This window comes from Heptranchias perlo, chromosome 5 (genome assembly GCF_035084215.1).
Source record: "Heptranchias perlo isolate sHepPer1 chromosome 5, sHepPer1.hap1, whole genome shotgun sequence".
Classification (NCBI taxonomy): domain Eukaryota; kingdom Metazoa; phylum Chordata; class Chondrichthyes; order Hexanchiformes; family Hexanchidae; genus Heptranchias; species Heptranchias perlo.
Window position 1 is genome coordinate 22021813 of NC_090329.1, and position 22450 is coordinate 22044262.

Here is a 22450-nt window from a genome sequence, read left to right on the forward strand (position 1 = left end):
TATTTTTTGCACCTGGCCACTACATTTTAGTGATCTGTGTACATAATCTCTTTGGACCTCCATTGTTCCTAGAATTTTACCATTTAAAAAATACTTGGATCTATCCTTTTTGGTCCAAAATAGATGACCTCACACTTACCTGCATTGAAATCCATCTGCCATAGTTTTGCCCACTGACTTAATCTATCAATGTCTCTGTAATTTTATGCTCTACTTACTATACCACCCATCTTTGTGTCATCGGAAAACTTGGATTTTTGGCTCTCTATTGTGTTATCTAAGTTATTAATAAATATAGTGAATAGTTGACTTCAACATGCATTAATCATCTGCCAAAGCGTGATATGTTCACCAGTGTTTGCAGGTGCAGATATGGCATTCTAGTGGGTTGGCACAAGAATCCAATGTTCAGCCTAAACTGCCTGGCATCCTTGGGTTGGCATCCTCTTTTTTCAAACACCTCAGGTAGGGGATGTCCAATTAGGAAGCCCATTGTTGCCATACTGGGAGCAAAAAAATATTAGAACATTTGGCACAAAGACTCATGAGAATCTAAGTGCCATCAGAAATAAATGAAGAAAAATGGTTAAGAAGTAGCTGAAGTAACTAGAAATGCCTTAATATAGTGTGTCCTTCCCATGACCTTCTGTATACTTATCATTACCTAGTGACCCTGAATACCCATTTCATAGGCGCATGATTACGAACAATCATCCTACATGCATCAGCATTGGGATGTGATATGCAGGATGTCCACGGCCCTATATGAATATGTAAATATTTCAGATGGTTGCTTCTTATGTCAATGTTGCCCACCCATAGGAAATTGCACTTGATGTAAGGTGGGTGGAGATTGAAGAGAAAGGGCCCTAAAAAGATGAACTCTGGGAAAACAGAATGAGTTAATGCTAAGAACCATGGATAATTCAAGACACAATTATGCACTGTCAGCAAAATAACCTTTCCCAGTTAGCATCTGGTTCTAATTAGTGACTGGAACAATGCACATCCAGGTTTGTCAAGGATTAATGATGGGTTATGTTTGTTTGCTGACAAGACAAAAATGCCTACAGTGACAGTCCTTTATCTTGTCCTGTCCTCGTCACAGCCAAGCAAAGTGAAGGAGTCTTCACAAATAGAGCTCGGGGACCAAAATCTTCTATGAATTATCTCACTACAGGTATTTATGGCATGGCAAAGCAAACACCTTTGAAATTTATCAGGAAATCTGGCTTTCTCAAGTAATTAACAATTTTTTAATTATAAGGGTTTCACAATTTGCCTACGGTATTTGTGGCCGAATAAGGGAATCAATCCCTGCACAAAGTATATCACTTCAGATGGAGTGAAATAATGAAAAGAGGTTTTACCTGGAGATGTATAAAAGATGGCATTTGACACATAAGTCAGTCAAGAGGTCAAGAAAGTAAAAGATCAGGAAAGATCAGTCGAGCAACAGAAGAAGGAGAAGTTGAGAGAAATTCAAAGAGGGGTTCATGGTGGCCCATGCATCTGCACCATTAGGCATGGTACTTCCTATGGCCGCACGAGCTAACTTACCCCACCGGGGATGATGAGTCCTTACCAGGGACAGCCACTTCCTTATCCATGACGTTAAGCCTGTGTGAAGCACCATGGGACAATTTTGTACATTTAATGGTGCTACTAAATGCATGTGGTTGTTATTGTAGTCAGGTCCCCATTTGCAATTTCTGGAGGCTACATGCAGCAGTTGGCGAAGGTGAACCCAATCAGGAACAGCCTAGCAAGAGCAGTGTATGTAGTATTGCGCTCTCCTGAGAAGTGACAGGGCCTCATGCTCAACACATCAGTCTCATAAGTTCGACCCAAAGAAGTCAGGAAATTCCATTTCTGAAAACGGTTGTTAATTCTCAACTAGAACAGATAGGGATTATATTGATCGAACTGACTTTTTGCTTCTTACAGTTGTCTCTGATGTCAGGTTGTGGATAGGGGGACCACCAGTGTTAGTTGGCAGAATTATCAGGAGCGGTTTCAATCAAACTAAACTATAAGTTCTATGACGTAGGTGATGCAATTACGACTGCTTAGCAGACCAAGTAACCTATGTATGAAGACGCAAGAACCTTTTATGATAGAGTGTGGCATACATGTTTTGCAGGAAGGGAAATAGTCCAACTAGGGGATGATGTAGAGTTTGCCCGAGTGTTTTGTGATGACCTGTCACTCAAGGTACAGGAAAGGATCCTCTTCCATACAGAGAAGTATGCATCCAGTTATGGAATCATAGAAAAGCTCAAGGCATCTGGTGAACAGTAGCCGTCCAAGAATGTTTCCAGATCGGTGAAACAGAACCACTATTGGGTGTGTATTCTGTTTCCATTACATCTATCCCTTTATGGATAGAAGAGGGAATCTATACTGAAACAAACAATTGGCAATGCTAACCAAAAGAGAGATGCAGTAAAGCACTCAGGTTCCTGGTTGCAAGACCAGGAGAATAATACTTACGATAGAAATTTAACGCCAGAACTACAGACCGACTGGAGTAGGAATTCAGATGCCAAAGACCGAAGGTCCCAGAGAAACAGTAAATATTTCGCCACAAGACAATTCAGAAGAGGTTCAAAACTACTATTCTCCGAAATGGACAGAGACAGTATCAAAACCAATAGCCAGCCCACTTGGATAGGGATACTTCAGGGTTACTAGGAGAGATAAAGAATGGAAAGCTTAGTGAAAGACGAAATAGGAAACAAAAAAGTTGAAACATTACAATAATATCAAAGTACAAGTACAGGGGCATTAACACAATAGGCCACAGAGAACACCTGTAGTACTCTAAACCCAAATGCTTAGGCCCAAAGGGCCTGGCTCAGCTGCAAATGACCACTGACTTGGGGAAAACTCAAGACCTAAGCATAAGAGAAGAATGTAGTGATCTGCTAATTGATGTATGTTTCCTGCATAAAATTGAACCTGATACTCCCTGGATCAACTGAAAGTGATCAACAAGCAATCTAACACCTTCCCAAGAAGGGGAGAGGGGAAATGCAGTTGGTGAGATCCCTCAGTAAAATGAATTGTAGGGACTCCATGTAAATTTAACCTTCCAGGGTGTAACGGATTATGAAGCACTGGTAAACTTGGGATACGAAAAATAGCTTATGACACTGTTGTATCAGCTAATAATCTGGGTAGCTGAGTTTGGAAGCTCATTAAATTTGCTCCCCATTGACATTTGGATCTTTGGCTATGGTGTACAGAACTGGGCAGGTTGGGATTTGGATGTCTCAGTTTATGATGAGCTAAGTGCTTTGCTTGTTGTAAAGGATAAAAGCTCCTACTTTGCCTATTTTTGATTGAACCAGCAATGGTGACACTGGATTAGTGTCACTAACCGGGAAAACAGCTCTACAAGTGCTCTCTCATCTAAGAAAACGCGACTAATATATTCTTAATATCCAATCAAAACTGAAGAAGCTTACATTATTAGAACTAATTCAGAAAAAGACTTGCATTTATATAGTGACTTTCACAACCTCAGGATGTCCCAAAGCGCTTTGCAGCCAATGAATTACTTTTGAAGTGTAAATCACTGTTGTAATGTAGGAAACGCAGCAGCCAATTTGTGCTCAGCAAGGACCCACAAAAAGCAATGTGATAATGAACAGATAATCTGTTTTAGTGATGTTGGTTGAAAGATAAATTTTGGCCAGGACACTGGAGAGAACTCCTCTGCTCTCCTTCGAAATAGTGCCGTGGGATCTTTTACCTCCACCTCAGAGGGCAGACGGGGCCTCGGTGTAATGTCTCATTCGAAAGATGGTACCTCCGACTGTGCATCGTTCCCTCAGTACTGCATCGGGAGTGTCAGCCTAGATTTCGTACTCAAGTCGATGAAACAGCGCATGACCTGCAGTCCCAGAGGAAAGGTCTCCTAATGAGACTCTGTCCCTTTCTTGACATTTGTGGTGGGCTGAGGTGAAAGGGACCTCTTCTCTTAAGGGCAGAAGTATTGGTCCCCAAACCCAGGATGCCAAAATAGTAAGGAAGAAACTGGAAGAAAAGTCAGCACTGAAAGTAAGGTTCTTGCCTGTGGTGAACCATATGCTACTCTAATAATGGGAGCTCCAACGAAGTGGCCTCATTCCCGAAGTGACAGAATATGATTTTTATACCTCGGGAACACATTATTAAAGGGCGTTGGCAATAGCGGGTTCTAATATTCACTGAGATGTCATCGGTGATGCAGGTCGGCCGATAGGGACCGTCAATAGTCATTGCAATGTCATTGACGATACTACTCGCCGCGCTGTCAATAGTCACGACGTTTTTAAAAGTACAGCCGACCGGTGACGGTGGGGGTTAAATATTTAATCTGAATGATTCCCCCCATTAATTTTGGGTCGGTGGGTTACTTTTAATGGATGGAAAATGGTGAATAGGGCGGAGAGTGAAGCTCTGAGCCCGGGATTAGTGGCCTGGATCCGTGCACTCAGCCTTGACACTGTGTTGACCTATATTTAGCAGCATCGTCGACAATCACTCATCCTGAAGCAACCAGTCCAGAGGCAGAAGGATGGCTACCACCCTCACACAGCTGCACCACGATGACAAACTACATCTCCCCCACTTCTGTGTCGCTCACGCGAACAAACCCCGCCTGCACGATTGTCAGCCAGTTTGACCAATCACAATGGGGTTCTGGAAAAACGGGGAAAGAAAATAGTCCAATCACACCATGGCAGAGGCGGGACTTCCTGGCAAAAGGTGTTCCCGAGCTGTCCGTTCCCCTCTCCCCGGCGGCTGACGTCACGGCTGGGCGGAGAGACCGTTAACTGCGCGAGCCGTTTGAATGCGGGTTAACGGCCGTGGCCAGGGAGGAGGAGCCGCGCCTGCGCAGGATGCGAGTGCCGCCCAGTCCCCGGAGAGCTGGACACTCCCCTCCCTACCCCCTACCCTCACCCCCCGGAGCTGCCTCGGGTCAGCAGTTGACATGGCTGGAAAGCCGGCGAATGGCGGCTCGGTGCCCAACACGACGTGCCTGGAGGGCCTGCCGCCTCTGCCCAAGAGCCTGAGCGGCTTGTTGAACTCGAGCGGCGGCTCCTGGCGCGAGATGGAGCGCATGTACGCTAAGCGGTGCATGATCCAGGAGGACCTGAGCCGGGCCCGCACCGCCGCCAGCCGACACAGCGCCCAGCCCAGCAAGCCGGCCAACCTGGACGCTGCCCTAGCCCTGCTCCGGAAAGAGATGGTAAGTGTAGATCTGCGCCAGGAGGAAGGGTAGCGGGCACTGTCATACACGGGGATGGTCACGGAGTGCACCGTCATACACCAGGGTAGGGCACAGTAACGGGTACACTGTCCTACACTGAGTTTAAGACACAATATTGGGGCGTACTGTCCTACTCTGGGGTAGGACACTATCTAAGTGTACTATCATACACCAGGGTAGGGCATAGTAACGGGTGCACTGTCCTACACTGAGTTAAGACACAATATTGGGGTGTTATGTCATACACTGGGGTAGGACACTTTTGGGGCGTACTGTCATACACTGAGGTAGGACACTATCTGGGCGTACTGTCATACACTGGGGTAGGACACTATCTGGGTGTACTGTCATACACTGGAGTAGGACAGTATCGGGGCGTACCGTCATACACTGGAGTAGGACACTATCGGGGTGTACCGTCATACACTGGGATAGGACACTATCGGGGTGTACTGTCATACACTGGGATAGGACACTATCGGGGTGTACTGTCATACACTGGGATAGGACACTATCGGGGTGTACTGTCATACACTGGGATAGGACACTATCGGGGTGTACTGTCATACACTGGGATAGGACACTATCGGGGTGTACTGTCATACACTGGGATAGGACACTATCGGGGTGTACTGTCATACACTGGGATAGGACACTATCGGGGTGTACTGTCATACACTGGGATAGGACACTATCGGGGTGTACTGTCATACACTGGGATAGGACACTATCGGGGTGTACTGTCATACACTGGGATAGGACACTATCGGGGTGTACTGTCATACACTGGGATAGGACACTATCGGGGTGTACTGTCATACACTGGGATAGGACACTATCGGGGTGTACTGTCATACACTGGGATAGGACACTATCGGGGTGTACTGTCATACACTGGGATAGGACACTATCGGGGTGTACTGTCATACACTGGGATAGGACACTATCGGGGTGTACTGTCATACACTGGGATAGGACACTATCGGGGTGTACTGTCATACACTGGGATAGGACACTATCGGGGTGTACTGTCATACACTGGGATAGGACACTATCGGGGTGTACTGTCATACACTGGGATAGGACACTATCGGGGTGTACTGTCATACACTGGGATAGGACACTATCGGGGTGTACTGTCATACACTGGGATAGGACACTATCGGGGTGTACTGTCATACACTGGGATAGGACACTATCGGGGTGTACTGTCATACACTGGGATAGGACACTATCGGGGTGTACCGTCATACACTGGGATAGGACACTATCGGGGTGTACCGTCATACACTGGGATAGGACACTATCGGGGTGTACCGTCATACACTGAGGTAGGGCACGATATCGGGGTGGACCGTCATACACTGAGGTAAGGCACGATATCGGGGTGCACCGTCATACACTGAGGTAAGGCACTATCGGGGTGTACTGTCATACACTGAAGTAGGGCACAATATTGGGGTGGACTGTCCTGCACGGGGGTAAGGCTCAATATTGGGGTGTACTGTCAAGTACCGGGGTAGAGCACAATACTGGGTTAGGGCACAGTATTGGGGTGCATTGTCATACACTGGGGAGAGATGCTAGTAACTGGGTGCTCTTCCAGGCAGCTTAGAGAGGCACTAATTCCCTGGTGTATGGATCAAGTGGTCCTATCAACCCCCACATGCGATACAAACTGAAATGCCTATTGCCCAAGCTGAGCGGTTAGTTGGATATGTGGGCATAGAAGGTGGTGGAAATATACAAATACCTAAGGGCATATGACTGTACAAAAAATTCGGACATCCAGCCTGTCCCATACAATTGTGATGTCTTATGCATTGCCCCCTAGGTACCATGTAGTTTCTTGGAAGAGGTGCTATATAAATGCAAGTTGTTGTAGGCTAAATTTCCACAAGTGCTGGTCTTTGGGAAAGTGTAAAAGTGCCCTGTTGGCTTCGACCAATGCCCAGACGTCTGCACCAGCAGATGCAGACTAAGGTTGTTCCCTGTTCTCTTTCTTCTTCTTCCCCCCCCCCCCCCCCCATCAAACTCCCCAGAGATATTGCCCACCATCAGTGAGCCCTTCTCCACTTCATTCCCACTACCTCAATGACACAGAAACAAGGACAGAGCATTGGTCCCTGTTGCCTTTCGAGCTCTTCACCAGATACGTTTCTCATACGCAACACAAAGTTAGCTCTTGGGTCACACCGTAGCTCAGAGCCTAATGTGTAAAATAATCTGAAATAGCATGCCCTAGGCAAACAATAGACCTGTTTGCCCAGAGAGAAAGATTTTACCTGTGATAGCTACATTATTGCCAGATTTATGTTTAGGATTTCCAGTGTACATCCATCTTGCTTCAGAGGATGTGTTAAATATAAAATTCTTGTTTACAAGTCCCTCCATGGCCTCGCCACACCTTTTCTCTGCAATCTCCTCCAGCCTTATATCCCCTCCTGAATGTTCCATTCCTGTGATATCAGCCTTCTGTACCTTCCCACCCCCCCCCCCTTCCCCCAACTTTAGTGGCACAGCCTTTAGCTGCTTCAGTTCTACTCTCTGGACCTCCCTCTCTAAACCCCTCCACCCTCTTAAAAACCTTCTCAAAACCCCACTCTTTGACCAAACTTTTAGACTCATCTCTCCCGTCCTGGTTTGCCACCTGCTTCCTTATGCCTATTTGTGAAGTGCCTCAGGATCTTTTTGTTGAAGCCACCATTCTAAATGCGAGTTTTTGAGAACAGTTTATGTCAATCACGCCAGACACTCATACGACACTGAATTATCAAACCGGCTTGATGGAGCCTTTTACAATAGCAGTAAATACAGCAGTTCTCCACGCCATTTCATGGAAGGGTTAAAAAGGCCAACCAATCGTGTTCCTTTTGACTTCTCATTCTCTACAGACTTTTCACGTAATAGATAGTAGGCTGTTCTTGATAGCTTAATAGCACCCTGGTTGCGGTCTTACTTGGGATTATGTTGGTGCTCCTGTCTGCGGAGTTCACATCTTGCAGTTGTTTTCCTTGGTCAAAATTGTATAATGTATAATGACATCTCTTAATTCCTGCAGCTTTTAAAATTTTTACCTATTTGCTCCTTGTCAAATTATCAGCAGTTTATAGTATCTTAGTCCACATTGTCCTTTAAATCTACATAAGAAAACTCAGTGACAACAGTAGTATATTGGCCCAAATGCCGTTGTCCCATTTATGGTGGTTTGCCAATAATTCAGAAGCCCTAGAGAATCTAATACAAGACTGGATTTAGTAAAATTATTCCATAATAAGTTATGGGCTAGATCAGCTCCAACCTCACTTATCGGACTTGTAGTTAATAATCGTTTGCATCAAACCCATACTGGGTCTCCTTAAGTCTTGAGCCTTCACTGACTTTTCTTCCTCATCAGCCTTGAATTTGTGCTGCTCCTTTGCATGCCACAGTTTATGCACTTCTAACTGGTATGAATATTTCTCGTCCTGCAGATAGATATTGGGGAGTGCTACTGGTTAGATTAAAGCTCATGGCTTTGTAATTAACTGGTATTAATATATCAAGGCCAACTAGTATCATAGTAACCATGTGAAGCCGCATCATCTGCGGACCTGGTTTTCTTCCTGTTTCTAGCCGCTCTGACTTGTTTCTGGTTCAACCCAGGGACCCAACACTTGGGAACATAGCAATTGCTAAATGAAAAAAGTCATTCGACTTCTACCATTCTGTAGTCGCAGGATACAACAATAATGGAGTTGCTGACTAATCATAGCAATCAATCTCTATCAGTTAATCTACAACAGACCCAGATATGAAGCAAGGAAAACCTGCCATTGGGAATGACTTAGGAACCAGTCACCTGTTCCTCCCAAGCATGCTACACTTCCCATATGTCATGTCTCAAATTACTCATATTATTTGCAGTAATACAAATTTAAAGTGACCTCTCATAATTATACCTATATTAGAAAAAAAGGTATATTTCTTATTTGAATTGTGACTGAATCCCTATTTATACCATTTTTGAAAGTGTTGCTTCTGTCTGTTCAATTTGTTTAATTTCAGCCTGTTGGTCTGTGTGTGATATAATATCCCATCTTTGCTATCACCGGTTATGCTTCAAGCTCTCACCAGATGTTTTTCTTGCAGCTAATACAAAAGTCAGCTGTCATAGGAAAGCAGTCTTGGTCCCTATGAGACAAAGTGTCTTCTAGTGTTTGAAATAACCTGGATAGTGTTCCCTGAGTAGACAACAGACCCAGTAATTGTCTTTGGCTTTAGTTGCAGAATTTCCATGTCACTCACAGGGTGAGTAATATCTACCAAACCAAATTACCAAAGAGGTTTATTTTTGGATAGTCTTTCACAGTAGTAGAAAATATAGCCTAATGTAAGTAAGCTCGAAATAAGTAGTTTTGAACCAGTTCGTGAGTTAAACGGACATACCCATCAGTTCAGTTTCTTCGGTTTTATTTTCAGATCTTTTTATAAAAAGATGAGCACTTTTGGAACCATTGTGTGTTCATTATTTTGTATTGTACAAAGACAAGTTGTATTAATTGAAATTGAGGGTCCGATCATTACTGTTGCTCTGTATGTTCACTTGCTGTGCAATAAAGTAGCTCAAAAATTGATTCTGGGCTCATTTTAACCAGATCGAAGAGGCATATGGGGGCATGTGTGAAAGACATGAATATCCAATTCAGATCACCAAGGAGTACTAATGTTAAATCCCCAGGTTAGCCCACCCTAAACATAAGACAATTGGACCGCCTGTGGGAGTGACTAGCACCATTATACCAGAGAGAATATCTAAGGTAAAATGTTAAGTTTGTAGCCTTATCTTCCCTTTTTGATGCTACCCTCCAGTCCCCTGACAGTTTGCATATCGAAGGAAGATTGAGAAATTATGATCAGAGCCTCTATCTCCTCTTCGACTAACTTCCCTCAACAGCCCAGGGTTCATATCATCAGAGCCTGATGAATTATCCATTTTGAGTTCTACCAACCTTTTTGGAACCAACTCATCATCTACTGTTGCCTGTGCCAATTGTTCCACATTCTCCTGTAGTAGACCTATGCTCTAATTTGCACTATTATTTGTAAAATCTGACGCTAAGTATTTATTTAATATCTCCACCATATCTTCATCCTCTACAACTAGATTTTGCTCTTCACCCTTGAGTGGTCCTAAAATGTCCATAACTATTTTTACTTTGTACACATGCTTATAAAAGCCCTTGCTATTTCCTTTTGTTATCTGCTAGCCTTTGCTCAAGTATTTGCTTTTAGTCCTTCTAATCTCTTTTTATCTCCCCATTATATTTTCTATATTATCTATAATTCTTATACTATTGTTAGTCCTAGTTTTATCACATGCTCCCTTTTAAGTTTTAATTTTAATCTTAATCTTTATCCACAGAACTTGTAATGCATCATGTTTTCACCCTGTAGGAATAAATCTCTTGTACTGTAGTCATCTCATATTTAAAGTTTCCCCAATGCTGATTTGCTGTCCTGTTGCTGAACTTTTCTGCTCTGTAAACTTGGGCCAGATCCAACAGCAACTTGCATTTATATAGTGCCTTTAACTTAGAAAAGTGCCCCAAGTTACTTCATAGGCCATGAAGAAAACTAAGACTGAAGAAAAGAGGAGATATTAGGAGGGGTGACTAAAAGCTTGGTTGTAGACTTGGATTTTAAGGAGGACAGGGAGGTGGAGGCATTTTGGGAGGAAATTCCATAGAGTTGGCCCTGGCCAGCTGAAGGTCCATGGGGCAAAGGTGGGAGGGATGCACAGGGGGCTGGTGTCGGGAACAGAGTGTTCTGGGTTGGGGTGGTTGTAGGGCTGGAAGAAGTTAGAGATAAGGAAAGGCAAGATGATGATGTCTTTGTCTTATTGAACTTTGCCCATTTCCAGTCCAGCACACTTACCTTTGACTCTTTAATATCCATTTCTATTTTTACATTGAGCCTAACTATGTTGTAGTTGCTATTTCTCAATTGGGCCTCACTTACACCATCCAGCAGGCTGGTACGCCTGCTTTTACTGGGCATACTGACCTGGCAGATTCCCAGGCTGGAACCAGGAAATTCTCCTTGTCCAGCCACGCTGGCTTTGATGATGATGATGATGATGTGGGGGGAGGGGGCATGTTTTGAGTGGATGGAGGCTCCATCCCCAACAAGGATCTGCAGAAACTGGTGGGGAAGCCCGGGACCCGGTCTAATTCTTGACCCTTCCTTCACACTCCTTCCAGACTTCGGGTGGGAGTGCGTTGGAAAGATCGTGGATTTTCAGTCCCTGTTTCTTTAGAAAAGTGACAATTCTCTCATTCAGGTTGATAGTGCTGTTGTCCAGTGTTCTGGATACACACCCTAACTATATCACAATATAGTTTTCCAACACTAAAACTTTAGTTTTCCTTCACTTATAATTATAACTCTGCCTCAACAGAGTGGGCAAATCACACACGCCATGCATGTGTTTACTGTAAATTTGAATTCCTTTTGGCTTGTATGGAACTTTAGTAGTTGTGATACACTAATGGTTATTGTGCCTCTGGTTTAAAGGTTCTGCCTCTTATTTGTTTCTTCAAAAAAACAGGTTGGTCTGCGCCAGTTAGATATGTCGTTGCTGTGTCAGCTGTGGTCTCTCTATGAATCCATTCAGGAATATAAAGGAACGTGCCAGGACTTGTCAGCTGCAGCTACTTCGGATTGCTCCTATGGATTGGAAAATGGGTACTTCGACGAAGAGGAGGAATATTTCCAGGATCATAGCGTCATGGAAAATGGGAAGGCTGACAACTTGGAACCAAATCTTGCGGTGCCTAAAACTCACAATTCCCGAGATCAGTGGATGCAGGATTCCTTTCATATCACCATCTAGCAGATGCTGTGTAGCTTTGACCTTCACACTGTTTCTGACATTGTACTGTAGTAGATTTTGAAACTGATTATAGAGTGAGGGTTGGTTTTGTTTTTGGGAGTGGGGGGGTGGGGGGATGCAGGATGGGAGAAAGTAAAGTTCAGTAACCAGATTGCATTAAGCTAAATTGCTTATAAGCTGTGTCTTTTGTAGCTTTAAACATACATTGAAGAATCCTTTGACAAGCTCGGTACTTAAAAATACCTTCACGTTTTTTTGGAAAGAGTAAGATTCTTTTGAGCCCGGCACTACTTACTTATTTATTTTTGCAGACTCCACAGTAGATATTTGAATTTCTTTGGTACTGGGTCATACCGCTGTTTCTAGATGTTGAAACTAGTGTTTTGTTGGGCCATTGCTACCTGGTATACCCGAGTAATCAAAATGGCAGGCTTGGCCTTCAAGCTGGTGAACAAATGAGAATTCTGTATGTGTAATCAATGTAAAACACTGTGACTATCACCTTAAGGGCTGAGGACTTTTTTTTAAAGAAGTATTTGTTTTATAAAATTAGCTTCAGTAAACTGAATGTACCAACTTTTTTTGTCCTATTGACATTTCCAATTGAGATGAGCAAAATCGCAGTAAGGGATAAAAATATCTTTTTGCTATTCGTGTTATATCAGAGTGAAAGGCCAATCCCCTGCCATGTGCAGATGCTTTGTGCTGACTATAAATGCTATTGGTGAGAGTTTGATGCAAATCAGCATGCCAGACTGTCCTACCACCCACCCCCCACCCCCCTGTCAAAGAGCTGTGCAGCAGTTCTTGACTAGGATAAACTGGAAAATGATTAAGACATTGTAATTATATAATTGGAGTGTATTTATCTAGACAAATGACTTGAAGTAAAAGCATCTTTGATGAGTGTTATTAAATTCCCAATTTCATATAACATGACATCTGTAGCTCTGGTCTGTCTTGTTCCACATTAATCCAGCAAAGTTGATCTAATGATCCAAATGCACTTGAAAATGTAAATTGTAGTGTGCAGGCATGGAAGTAGTCAGGAAAATATACATCTCCTGTAGAAATGTCCCTTGGAATTGTTAAATATGGTTTGGAAACTTATGATCAGCGCCACAAAAAGCTAATCGATTGAAAACTTTATCTCAGCTACCAGCAAATAATTCGAAGATGGTTGGATTGACCGAGGCAATTGTAAGATGAATATAGGAGGAGTATGATTTGAATTTATTAATGTAACAGCAATATTTTACTGCAGAATAAATTGCATCAATGTTGAGCCACTTTAGTGTGTTAAATGGGAGAGAACCAAATCCTAGCACCTAAATGTAGCACTCTACTTGAATTGTTGGCAGGAACTGATCTCCCCACTCATATGTAGCATTCATTATGAATTTTATTTATTTATTTTTATAAACTTCCACTGCTGAGATGCTGTGTTTTTTAAAAAAATAAAATGAACAGTGTAATACGATCCAGCAATTAAAACCCAGCAGAAGGAATCGAGCTTCATTGGGGAGATCTATAGCTTTTATAGTGTCTGAATTAAAATGGTTTTATTACATTTGGAAGATAAACGTGCAGCTAGCACTATTTCAAAATGGAGTGTAATTTCTTAACTGTATAGAACTCTATACTGAGAATACAATTGCTTGAATTCTTCCATAGTTTGCAAATCTCTTTTTGTAATTGCTGATTTTGTATCTTGAGGTTCGCAGTGTTCAACTGTCAATACAGCTGTATTTTTTGAACATTATATTTCTAATTTATAAAAGTTTGGTGCAGAATTCTAATTGAACACTTGTATTTAAAAGTTTTGGTCAGTTTTTTTTAAAAAAGGATAAAAATACAGTTTTAAGATCTTTTGCACAGGCCTTTTTCTGGTTTTGGACCTACATTTCAAGCTCTGTGGTTGTCCTGTATCAGGTGTTCAGTTTGAGTATCAGTGCATCACCCCAGCAAGACTGGGATTGTGGAGCATTGTAAGGAAGTTTAAAATCACTTGATTGTAGAATTGACCATTAGAATGCTTTAAAAGGTTATTACACTTGTGCACTGTATCTTGATCTAGCCTCCTGCCCAATTAACTGGTTGATTTCATTAGCTCATAGCGAAATCTTAAAACTTTAGCTAACAAATATATAATTTTTTTTATAGTGTGATCAAAAGACTGCAAAATCAACAAGTCTTCCAATTTGCTGTACTGGAAAATATATCCAGATAAAGCAGGGGTTTTTTTTAGCAGCTGGGACATTTATTATAAAACTTGTGCTTTTTGTCCTTTTGCACCTGTATATTATCAAATGTTAGCTCTTAAAACATTAGCTCCCATTGCTGCAGTTATGGGTTACATGCGAGACTCTAATCTGCATGCAGATTAAAGGTGCCCCAGTTTGTAAGGGCTCAAAGATAACTGGGTAGGAGGAACCTTGTAACATTACGCCTGTTAGTGAAGGAACAAATAGTACTTTTAGATGCTCAGCTTGAAGGTTGTATACACAAACTTTTAAATGCATTTCATTTATTTTTTATGTTTTGATGTGAATTTGCTTTTTAAAAATCCTTATTTTCTAGTGTGCAGTGACCAAAAGCACAGCAACAATGTTGAAAAATGCATGTTTTCCTAAAGGATAATAAAGCTAAATAACTGCTAACTGATCATTTGCTCTTGTCTCCAATATTGTTTCAGGTGTGTGTGTGTATGGTAAGATGCTGGAGATAATGGTTCATCTGGAAAACCCATTGAAGAATCATTGCAGTTTGCTGGTTTTAAAAATCAAACTTGCCTCAGATAATCTACCTCCATACAATACTTTGTGCAGAAATATTTAGGGTCATGTTACAACTTTAATTGAGAAAATGCACTTTTAAAAAAAAACTTTTATTGGGTTCTTAAGATGTATGTTCACAGGTTTCAAACATGTATTTGTTGTGAATGGGGATGTATCTTGCAGGTAGTAGTGAGAGTTGTTCCAGCCTGCTTGTTGTGGGGTCTTTTTTCCCCCCAATGGCAGGCTAAGCAAGCACTGAGCTGGGCCCTCTGGGATTGAGAGACCGACCATGATCAGCATTCTCCCAGACTGCTGTCCAGAGTGGCTGGACGCGGTGCGTGACCAGAATATGCAGAGGAAGGTGTCCATCTAGCTGCAGCCCCTCAAGCATATCTCTCTGGTATAGAGGGTGCACAAGGTGCAGTATGTGTGAGTTATGATTTTTGAATTACATTCTGCAGATGGTGGTGTCTAGAATCTGTGTCCATACCTTTTACTGTGCCTCTTCCCTTAATGTTTGGCCTAGGTCATGTTTGCAGGCTCCCTTCATGCTTGTCCTTGCTCATGTAGGTAAGAATGGCACACAGATTAAAGATGTGTCGCAAGAGGCCGTTGGGGAGTGAGGAAACGTTCTAGGGGTTAGTCAACACTGAAGTTTGCAAAATATTGTAAGGTGTCGGAGGTCATGGTTCATCTGGAAATAGCGACATTGATTATGTTGGGTAAGGTGATGTAAGGCCATAAGTTGGCCCCCTTGAAGCAGCTGGCCAAATCTGGTGATCACTTTCTTTTGTCGGGGTCTGCATCTGGCTGAAGTGAAGTCTTCCTGGTAGTTCCCCATTGTGCCATATTGGGGATGGGGCTGATTGACACTGTGGGATCTTTTTATGGAGATACAAATCTGACTCTGAGCTGAGTTGTGATGAAAATAAGGTAATTCTGGCTCTCTATTGGTCTCTTCTAAGATGTGGAGGGGGTTTGAGAAGGAGATCCTGGGTTCCATTCCCATGTTGAGATACCAGGGACCAGGTCACAATCACTGGGGTGTGAGCTGCCCAGTAGTGGTGTCTGAAATTTGGAAGACTCATTTTGGCAGCTGGAGGCCTTTGAGGTGTATTCGTAGCCCTTTGCCCATCCAAAGGAACTTGGCGATGTGACTGGCCAGGTCGTAAAATACTCAGGCTGGTATCTTGATGGGCAGCTTCTAAAGTAGGTCGAGAAGGTGGAGGGAGAATGTTTGTTTGTCTTTTGTGTTAAACCTACCCAAGAATGATATGGGCACGTTGATCCATCAGGTTAGATTGGCATATATGCTAGTTGGGGGTAGGAAGGTTTAGTTAAGTAATGTGCACGGTCGTACATGGCCTGGCATTAAAAGGCGTAGACTGGGATTTTTACAATTCTTTTTTGGGATGTGGGTGTTGGTGGCAAGGTCAGCATTTGTTGCTCATCCCTAGTTGCCCCTTGAGAAGGTGGTGGTGAGCCGCTGCCTTGAACTGCTGCAGTCCGTGTAGTGAAGGTGCTCCCACAGTGCTGTTAGGTTGGGAGTTCCAGGATCCTGACCCAGTGACTATGAAGGCTTTTGAAGGAAGAGTGATATATGTCCAAGTCAGAATGGTGAGTGACTTGGAGGGAAATGTGGGGCCTCGGAATAGGGGAGCTGCCCGGTTGGTCCAGTTTAACTTGCGCTCCTTTGTGGCAGTTGCTCCTGGGTTCCCTCGCAGTGCTCCTGTGCACTTAATTCTGAAAATTCATTCCTCAGCATCATGTCTGCTATAGATTCTTCTCCCCCCTCCCTCTTCCTTGGTTCCCTATTCCCCTGGGGTTCTTAATTCACCCCATGGAGCCAATCAGGTGCCAGATTGTTGGGAAGGGTTGGCTCAGTCCCTCCCTTTCCTGACTCTGCATGGCCAAGTTTCTGAAGTGGGTGTGATTTCTCGTCCTGTAGGAGTTAGTAAACAAAGCAGTTGCCAACTCCCACTTGTGTCATACAGTCCAAGACCTCTGCACTTAATTCAGTGCAAACCATATGTGTCTCCCCATGGAATAATACTGTGTATAGTTCTGTCAGCAACAGGTCGAATTGAGCACATATGTTGCAATTGTCCAGTGCTCACTGAAAGATTCCTTTTCAATGAATGGTTTGCTTGTACTGTGGGTTCCTGCATTCTATAATAGGATGCTTAAAACTGCACACACTACTCTGTAGCCTAACCAATGTTTGTATAATTTTATCATCACTTCTTTACTCTTGTACTCTATATGCCCCTATTTATAAAAACACAAAATTCTGTTGCCTTTGTTTTATGGCTTTATCTACGTGTATTCGCACTTTCAAGGAATTATGTATTTGAACCCCTGGGTCTCATGAACGTCTACACCTTTCAGGGTCTTTCTGTTTAGTGTATACTCCCATTCCTTGTGTTTGCTCCCAAAATTTATTATCTTCCACTTCTCTGCATTAAGTTGCATCTCCAACCTCTGCTCATTCTGCTAACCTGTCGTCCTGAAGTCTTTTACAATCTTCCCCGCTACCTCCTACTTTTGTGTCATCAACCTTTGAGATTGTGCTCTCCACACCCAAGTCCAAAACAGCTTTGTAGACCGAGACCAATGGTATTCAATGAACTAGCATTCCGGAGCACAGCTTCACGCAATGCAGTGTAGGTCGGGAACTTGAGTGTGAAAATCATTGGCACTTTACAATATTCTTTCTGTTAAACTTATAAATTTAGGAGGAAACTAACGGAGTTACTGGTGTATCGATTTTCTAAATGCTGAGATTCTTTTTCCTGTTTGTTTAAATCCCCACTGCCTTCCTCAGTCTGAGCTGATAAGTTGACAGCAGATAATCTGTGAGCCGGAACCAGAGATCGCGGCTTATGGCCTCAATGCATCAAAAAAATAAACCTGGCCTAATCCCAGGGATCATCTTTTACAGGGAAGAAAGTGACAGAGGGAAGCTTGTAATTTTGCTGATCTTTCGGTACCAGAAGTAGAGCAGCAAAGCTCTGTAATTGTACAAAGACAGTTTAATTTAGCAGATTGCAAATGTGTCCCTGTGGGTCTGGGCATTCCTTATTGGCCTGCGTTTTCCTGGCAAACTTCACAAATTGCAGATTTAAAATCCGGGGAGGGCGGCAAAGCAGCACCCTCCAGGGGATGAGGGCCGCAACCCGCCAAGCGAAATTTAGCTACGAAATCCCAATCGGTGGGGAGAAGAGGAGTCTTCTGACCACCTTCCCTCCACGTCTGCAGACAGCGCTGGGGACTTGTCTGAGGGCATTCCCAAGCTGTTCCAGGAAGTCTGTTTATGACAATCGTAGGCCCAGTGGAAACCATGCCAGCCTTCCAAAGGCTCTCAGCAAAGGCAACTGTTACTTTGCTTTTTCACACAAAGGGTAGTGGAAATCTGGACCTCTCTTGCTCCCAAAAGGATGTAGATGCTGGGGGTTAATTGAAAATTTAAAAACTGAGATTGATAGATTTTTGTTCGATAAGGGTATAAAGGGATATGGAACCAAGTTGGGTAAATGGATCAGCCAGGATCTGATTGAATGATTGAACAGGCTCGAGGGGATGAATAGCTTACTCCTGTTCCTATCCCAGAGTGGATCAATTACCTTTAGAAGGCAAGGCCCTGATTTCAGTTTGGATGAATCTCGACTTTTTTTATTCGTTCATGGGATCTGGGCGTCGCTGGCGAGGCCAGCATTTATTGCCCATCCTTAATTGCCCTCGAGAAGGTGGTGGTGAGCCACCTTCTTGAACCGCTGCAGTCCGTGTTGGTGAAGGTTCTCCCACAGTGCTGTTCGGAAGGGAGTTCTAGGATTTTGACCCAGCGACGATGAAGGAACGGCGATATATTTCCAAGTCGGGATGGTGTGTGACTTGGAGGGGAATGTGCAGGTGGTGTTGTTCCCATGTGCCTGCTGCCCTTGTCCTTCTAGGTGGTAGAGGTCGCGGGTTTGGGAGGTGCTGTCGAAGAAGCCTTGGCGAGCTGCTGCAGTGCATCCTGTAGATGGTACACAGTGCGCCGGTAGTGAAGGGAGTGAATGTTTAGGATGGTGGATGGGGTACCAATCAAGCAGGCTGTTTTGTCCTGGATGGTGTCGCGCTTCTTGAGTGTTGTTGGAGCTGCACTCATCCAGGCAAGTGGAGAGTATTCCATCACACTCCTGACTTGTGCCTTGTAGATGGTGGAAAGGCTTTGGGGAGTCAGGAGGTGAGTCACTCGCTGCAGAATACCCAGCCTCTGACCTGCTCTTGTAGCTACAGTATTTATGTGGTTGGTCCAGTTAAGTTTCTGGTCAATGGTGACCCCCAGGATGTTGATGGGGAGGATTTGGCGATGGTAATGCCATTGAATGTCAAGGGGAGGTGGCTAGACTCTCTCTTGTTGGAGATGGTCATTGCCTGGCACTTGTCTGGCGCGAATGTTACTTGCCACTTATGAGCCCAAGCCTGGATGTTGTCCAGGTCTTGCTACATGCGGGCTCGGACTGCTTCATTATCTGAGGGGTTGCGAATGGAACTGAACACTATGCAATCAGCAGCGAACATCCCCATTTGTGACCCTATGATGGAGGGAAAGTCATCGATGAAGCATCTGAAGATGGTTGGGCTTAGGATACTGCCTTGAGGAACTCCAAGATCAGATCATCTGTTTTAGTGATGTTGGTTGAGGGATAAATATTGGGGAGAACTCCCCTGCTCTTCTTCAAAAAAGTACCATGGGATCTTTTACGTCCACCTGAGAAGGCAGATGGGGCCTCAGTTCAACATCTCATCTGGAAGATCGCACCTCCAACAGTGCAGCACTCCCTCCGTTACTGCACTGGGAGAGTCAGTCTGGATTATGTGCTCAACTCTCTGGAGTGGGTATTGAACCCACTACCTTCTGACTCAGAGTGCTACCACTGAGCCATGGCTGTGGGAGGGTCAGTTTAGGATGCCCATAGGAGCTACAGCTTCTGAAGATACAAACTTACTGGGACGAGATCTGTGAATGAATTAGACATACCTTAAGGATGGTTGTGGTATTAGATTCAGGTGCTGGTGGTTTGATTTCCAAAATCATTTTTACTGTTATTACATAGAATGTACAACACAGAAACAGGCCATTCGGCCCACCTGGTCTATGTCAGCGTTTATGCTCCACACGAGCCTCCTCCCACCCAGAGATTATGTTTCACATCTCCATCGGTCCTTATGTGGCTTGGTGTCAAATTTTGTTTGATAATCGCTCCTGTGAAGCGCCTTGGGACATTTTACTATGTTAAAGGCGCCATATAAGTGCAAGTCGTTGTTGTTGCAACCATGATTTCTTCTGAGCACCCTTTTAACTCGTTTCTGCATGATCCTGTGGGCCTCTTCTCCTCTCTCCCTGCAGGATTTGCAGAGGTCATTTCCCCATCCCCCATTTCTTTATTTCACTTGTAATTTGCCTGTTAATCTATTTGAGGCCACGTTTGTTTGATCTGAGCTCGCTGTACATTTTGATAGTTATATTTTGAATGGGGAAGGCTGAGTGATGTGGAAAAGCAGAAGGATTTGGGGGCTCAAGTTCACAAGTGATTAAAAACAGCACCTCAACTGGATAAAACCATTAAAAAAAAGCTAATGAAATACTGGCAAGAGGTATGGAGTATAAAAGTTAAGATGTAATGACGACGCTATACAAAACCTTAGTAAGACCACGGTGTACTGTGTGCAATTTTGGGCTCTATGTCATAGGAAGGCTATTGAGGCAATAGAGAGGGTACATTACAGATTCATTAGGATGCTTCCTGGTACGAGGAAATACAAATATGAAGAAAGACTTGAAAAATTGGGGCTGTTTTATATAGAACAGAGGAGGTGAAGTGGTGATTTGATATAGAAAGAAAGAACTTGCATTATATAGATTTACTAGAATGGTTCCAGGGATGAGGGACTTCAGTTACGTGGATAGACTGGAGAAGCTGGGATTGTTCTCCTTAGAGCAGAGAAGGTTGAGAGGAGATTTGATAGAGGTATTCAAAATCATGAAGTATCTAGACAGAGTGGATAGAGAGAAATTTCCCATTGGCGGAAGGGTCGAGAACCAGAGCACACAGATTTAAGGTGATTGGCAAAAGAACAAAAGGCAACATGAGGAAAAGCTTTTTTTACACAGCGAGTGGTTAAAATCTGGAATACACTGCCTGAAAGCGTGGTGGAGGCAGATTCAATCATGGCTTTCAAAAGGGAATTGGATAAGTACTTAAAGGAAAAATATTTGCAGGGCTACGGGGAAAGGGCGGGAGAAGTGGGAGAGGCTGGATTGCTCTTGCAGAGAGCCGGCACGGGCTCGACAAGCCGAATGGCCTCCTTCTGTGCTGTAATCATTCTATGATTCTATATAGCGCCTTTCATGACCTCGGGACGTCCTAAAGTGCTTTACAGCCAATGATGTACTTTTGAAGTGTAGTCACTGTTGTAATGTAGGGAAACACAGCAAGGTCCCAGAAACAGCAATGACAAGGCTAGACAGGTGGTTGAAGGAAAGGGGGATAATGGGATATGGGAGCAGGGTGAGCACATGGGATTAGGATTACTGCTTGTGTGGCGGGTAAACACCAACATGGACTGGTTGGGCCGAACAGCCTGTTTCCGTGTTATAATTTCGATGACATTTTAGGGATGTGCATGTCCAGGATTATTCTGCAAATGGTGGAAGAAAGGCTGAAAGATAAGCAGATTTTAAAAACAGAGGAGCCAAAGGTACTAATGAGACTTATTGAAAGGTGAGCAACCGAAACTAGCATTAAAAATCATAGTGTTAAAATTATCAATACAGTTTTTGAAAAGAATAAATCGAATCCCCTCTGATGGCAAGGTTTAATTGGGACACTGCACAATAAAAGATCCTGTTCATTTTTGCTGATTTTACATAAGGTTGAAATCACATCTTTGAGGTTGTGGGTGGGGGGTGGAATGTGTGAAAATTGAGGAAATTTAAAGGTGCTTTAGCCAGATGTCAGGGATTTAAAATCCATTAAACCTAATCTGCTCTCTGGAGGCTGCTATGGTTTGACAGTTCCTTTACCCAGCCATGTGAGGGGGTAGTTACACTGTCACAGTCTTGCTGCCAAGCAGCGTTCGAGTGACGAGAACTCTTATGAGATGTGGGGGATTGTGGGAAAGGCCCCCTCTCTGCCTTTGTTGTTTTTTTTGATCGGATCAGCTGACTCTCTGAAATCTCCTCCTTCTTGTTCTCTTTCTCTTTCCTCAGCGGAATGGCTGGCAGATAGTTTCTGAGGATCACAAAGCTTGTCCTCAGCTTCCTTTCAACCAGGCAAGTGTACAAGGGGAGGGTGAGGGGGGGAAATGGGGCCTCTCTGCTCTGTGTTGTCGACAGTGCTGTCGAGTGTCTCCTGCTTTGAATTTTTTTTTTCCGAGTCTGGAAGCTTTGACGCCCTCTTTGGATCGACAGGAGTTCTCGGCTCCTGTAAGGGGGAGTGGGGGAGGGGTAGCGTCATGAGTGCAGGAAACTGAGCGAGCCTGTGCAGGTAGGCC

General features: G+C 43.7%; 2 protein-coding genes across 2 annotated transcripts in view; both read left to right on the forward strand.

Moving 5' to 3' along the window:
- Positions 1-4802: 4802 nt before the first annotated feature.
- fam89a (family with sequence similarity 89 member A) lies at positions 4803-14799 on the forward strand. Its single transcript, XM_067983726.1, has 2 exons — positions 4803-5239; positions 11850-14799. Exons 1-2 carry the CDS (start codon positions 4841-4843, stop codon positions 12132-12134), a joined length of 684 nt encoding a protein of 227 aa, XP_067839827.1. The 5' UTR covers positions 4803-4840; the 3' UTR covers positions 12135-14799.
- A 7281-nt stretch (positions 14800-22080) lies between these two features.
- The window catches only part of psen2 (presenilin 2), a 46600-nt gene continuing 46230 nt past the window's right edge, over positions 22081-22450 (forward strand). Inside the window, exon 1 of the mRNA XM_067984099.1 lies at positions 22081-22229. The gene's annotated coding sequence lies outside the window, so the exon portion shown is untranslated. The remainder of the gene's footprint in view (positions 22230-22450) is intronic.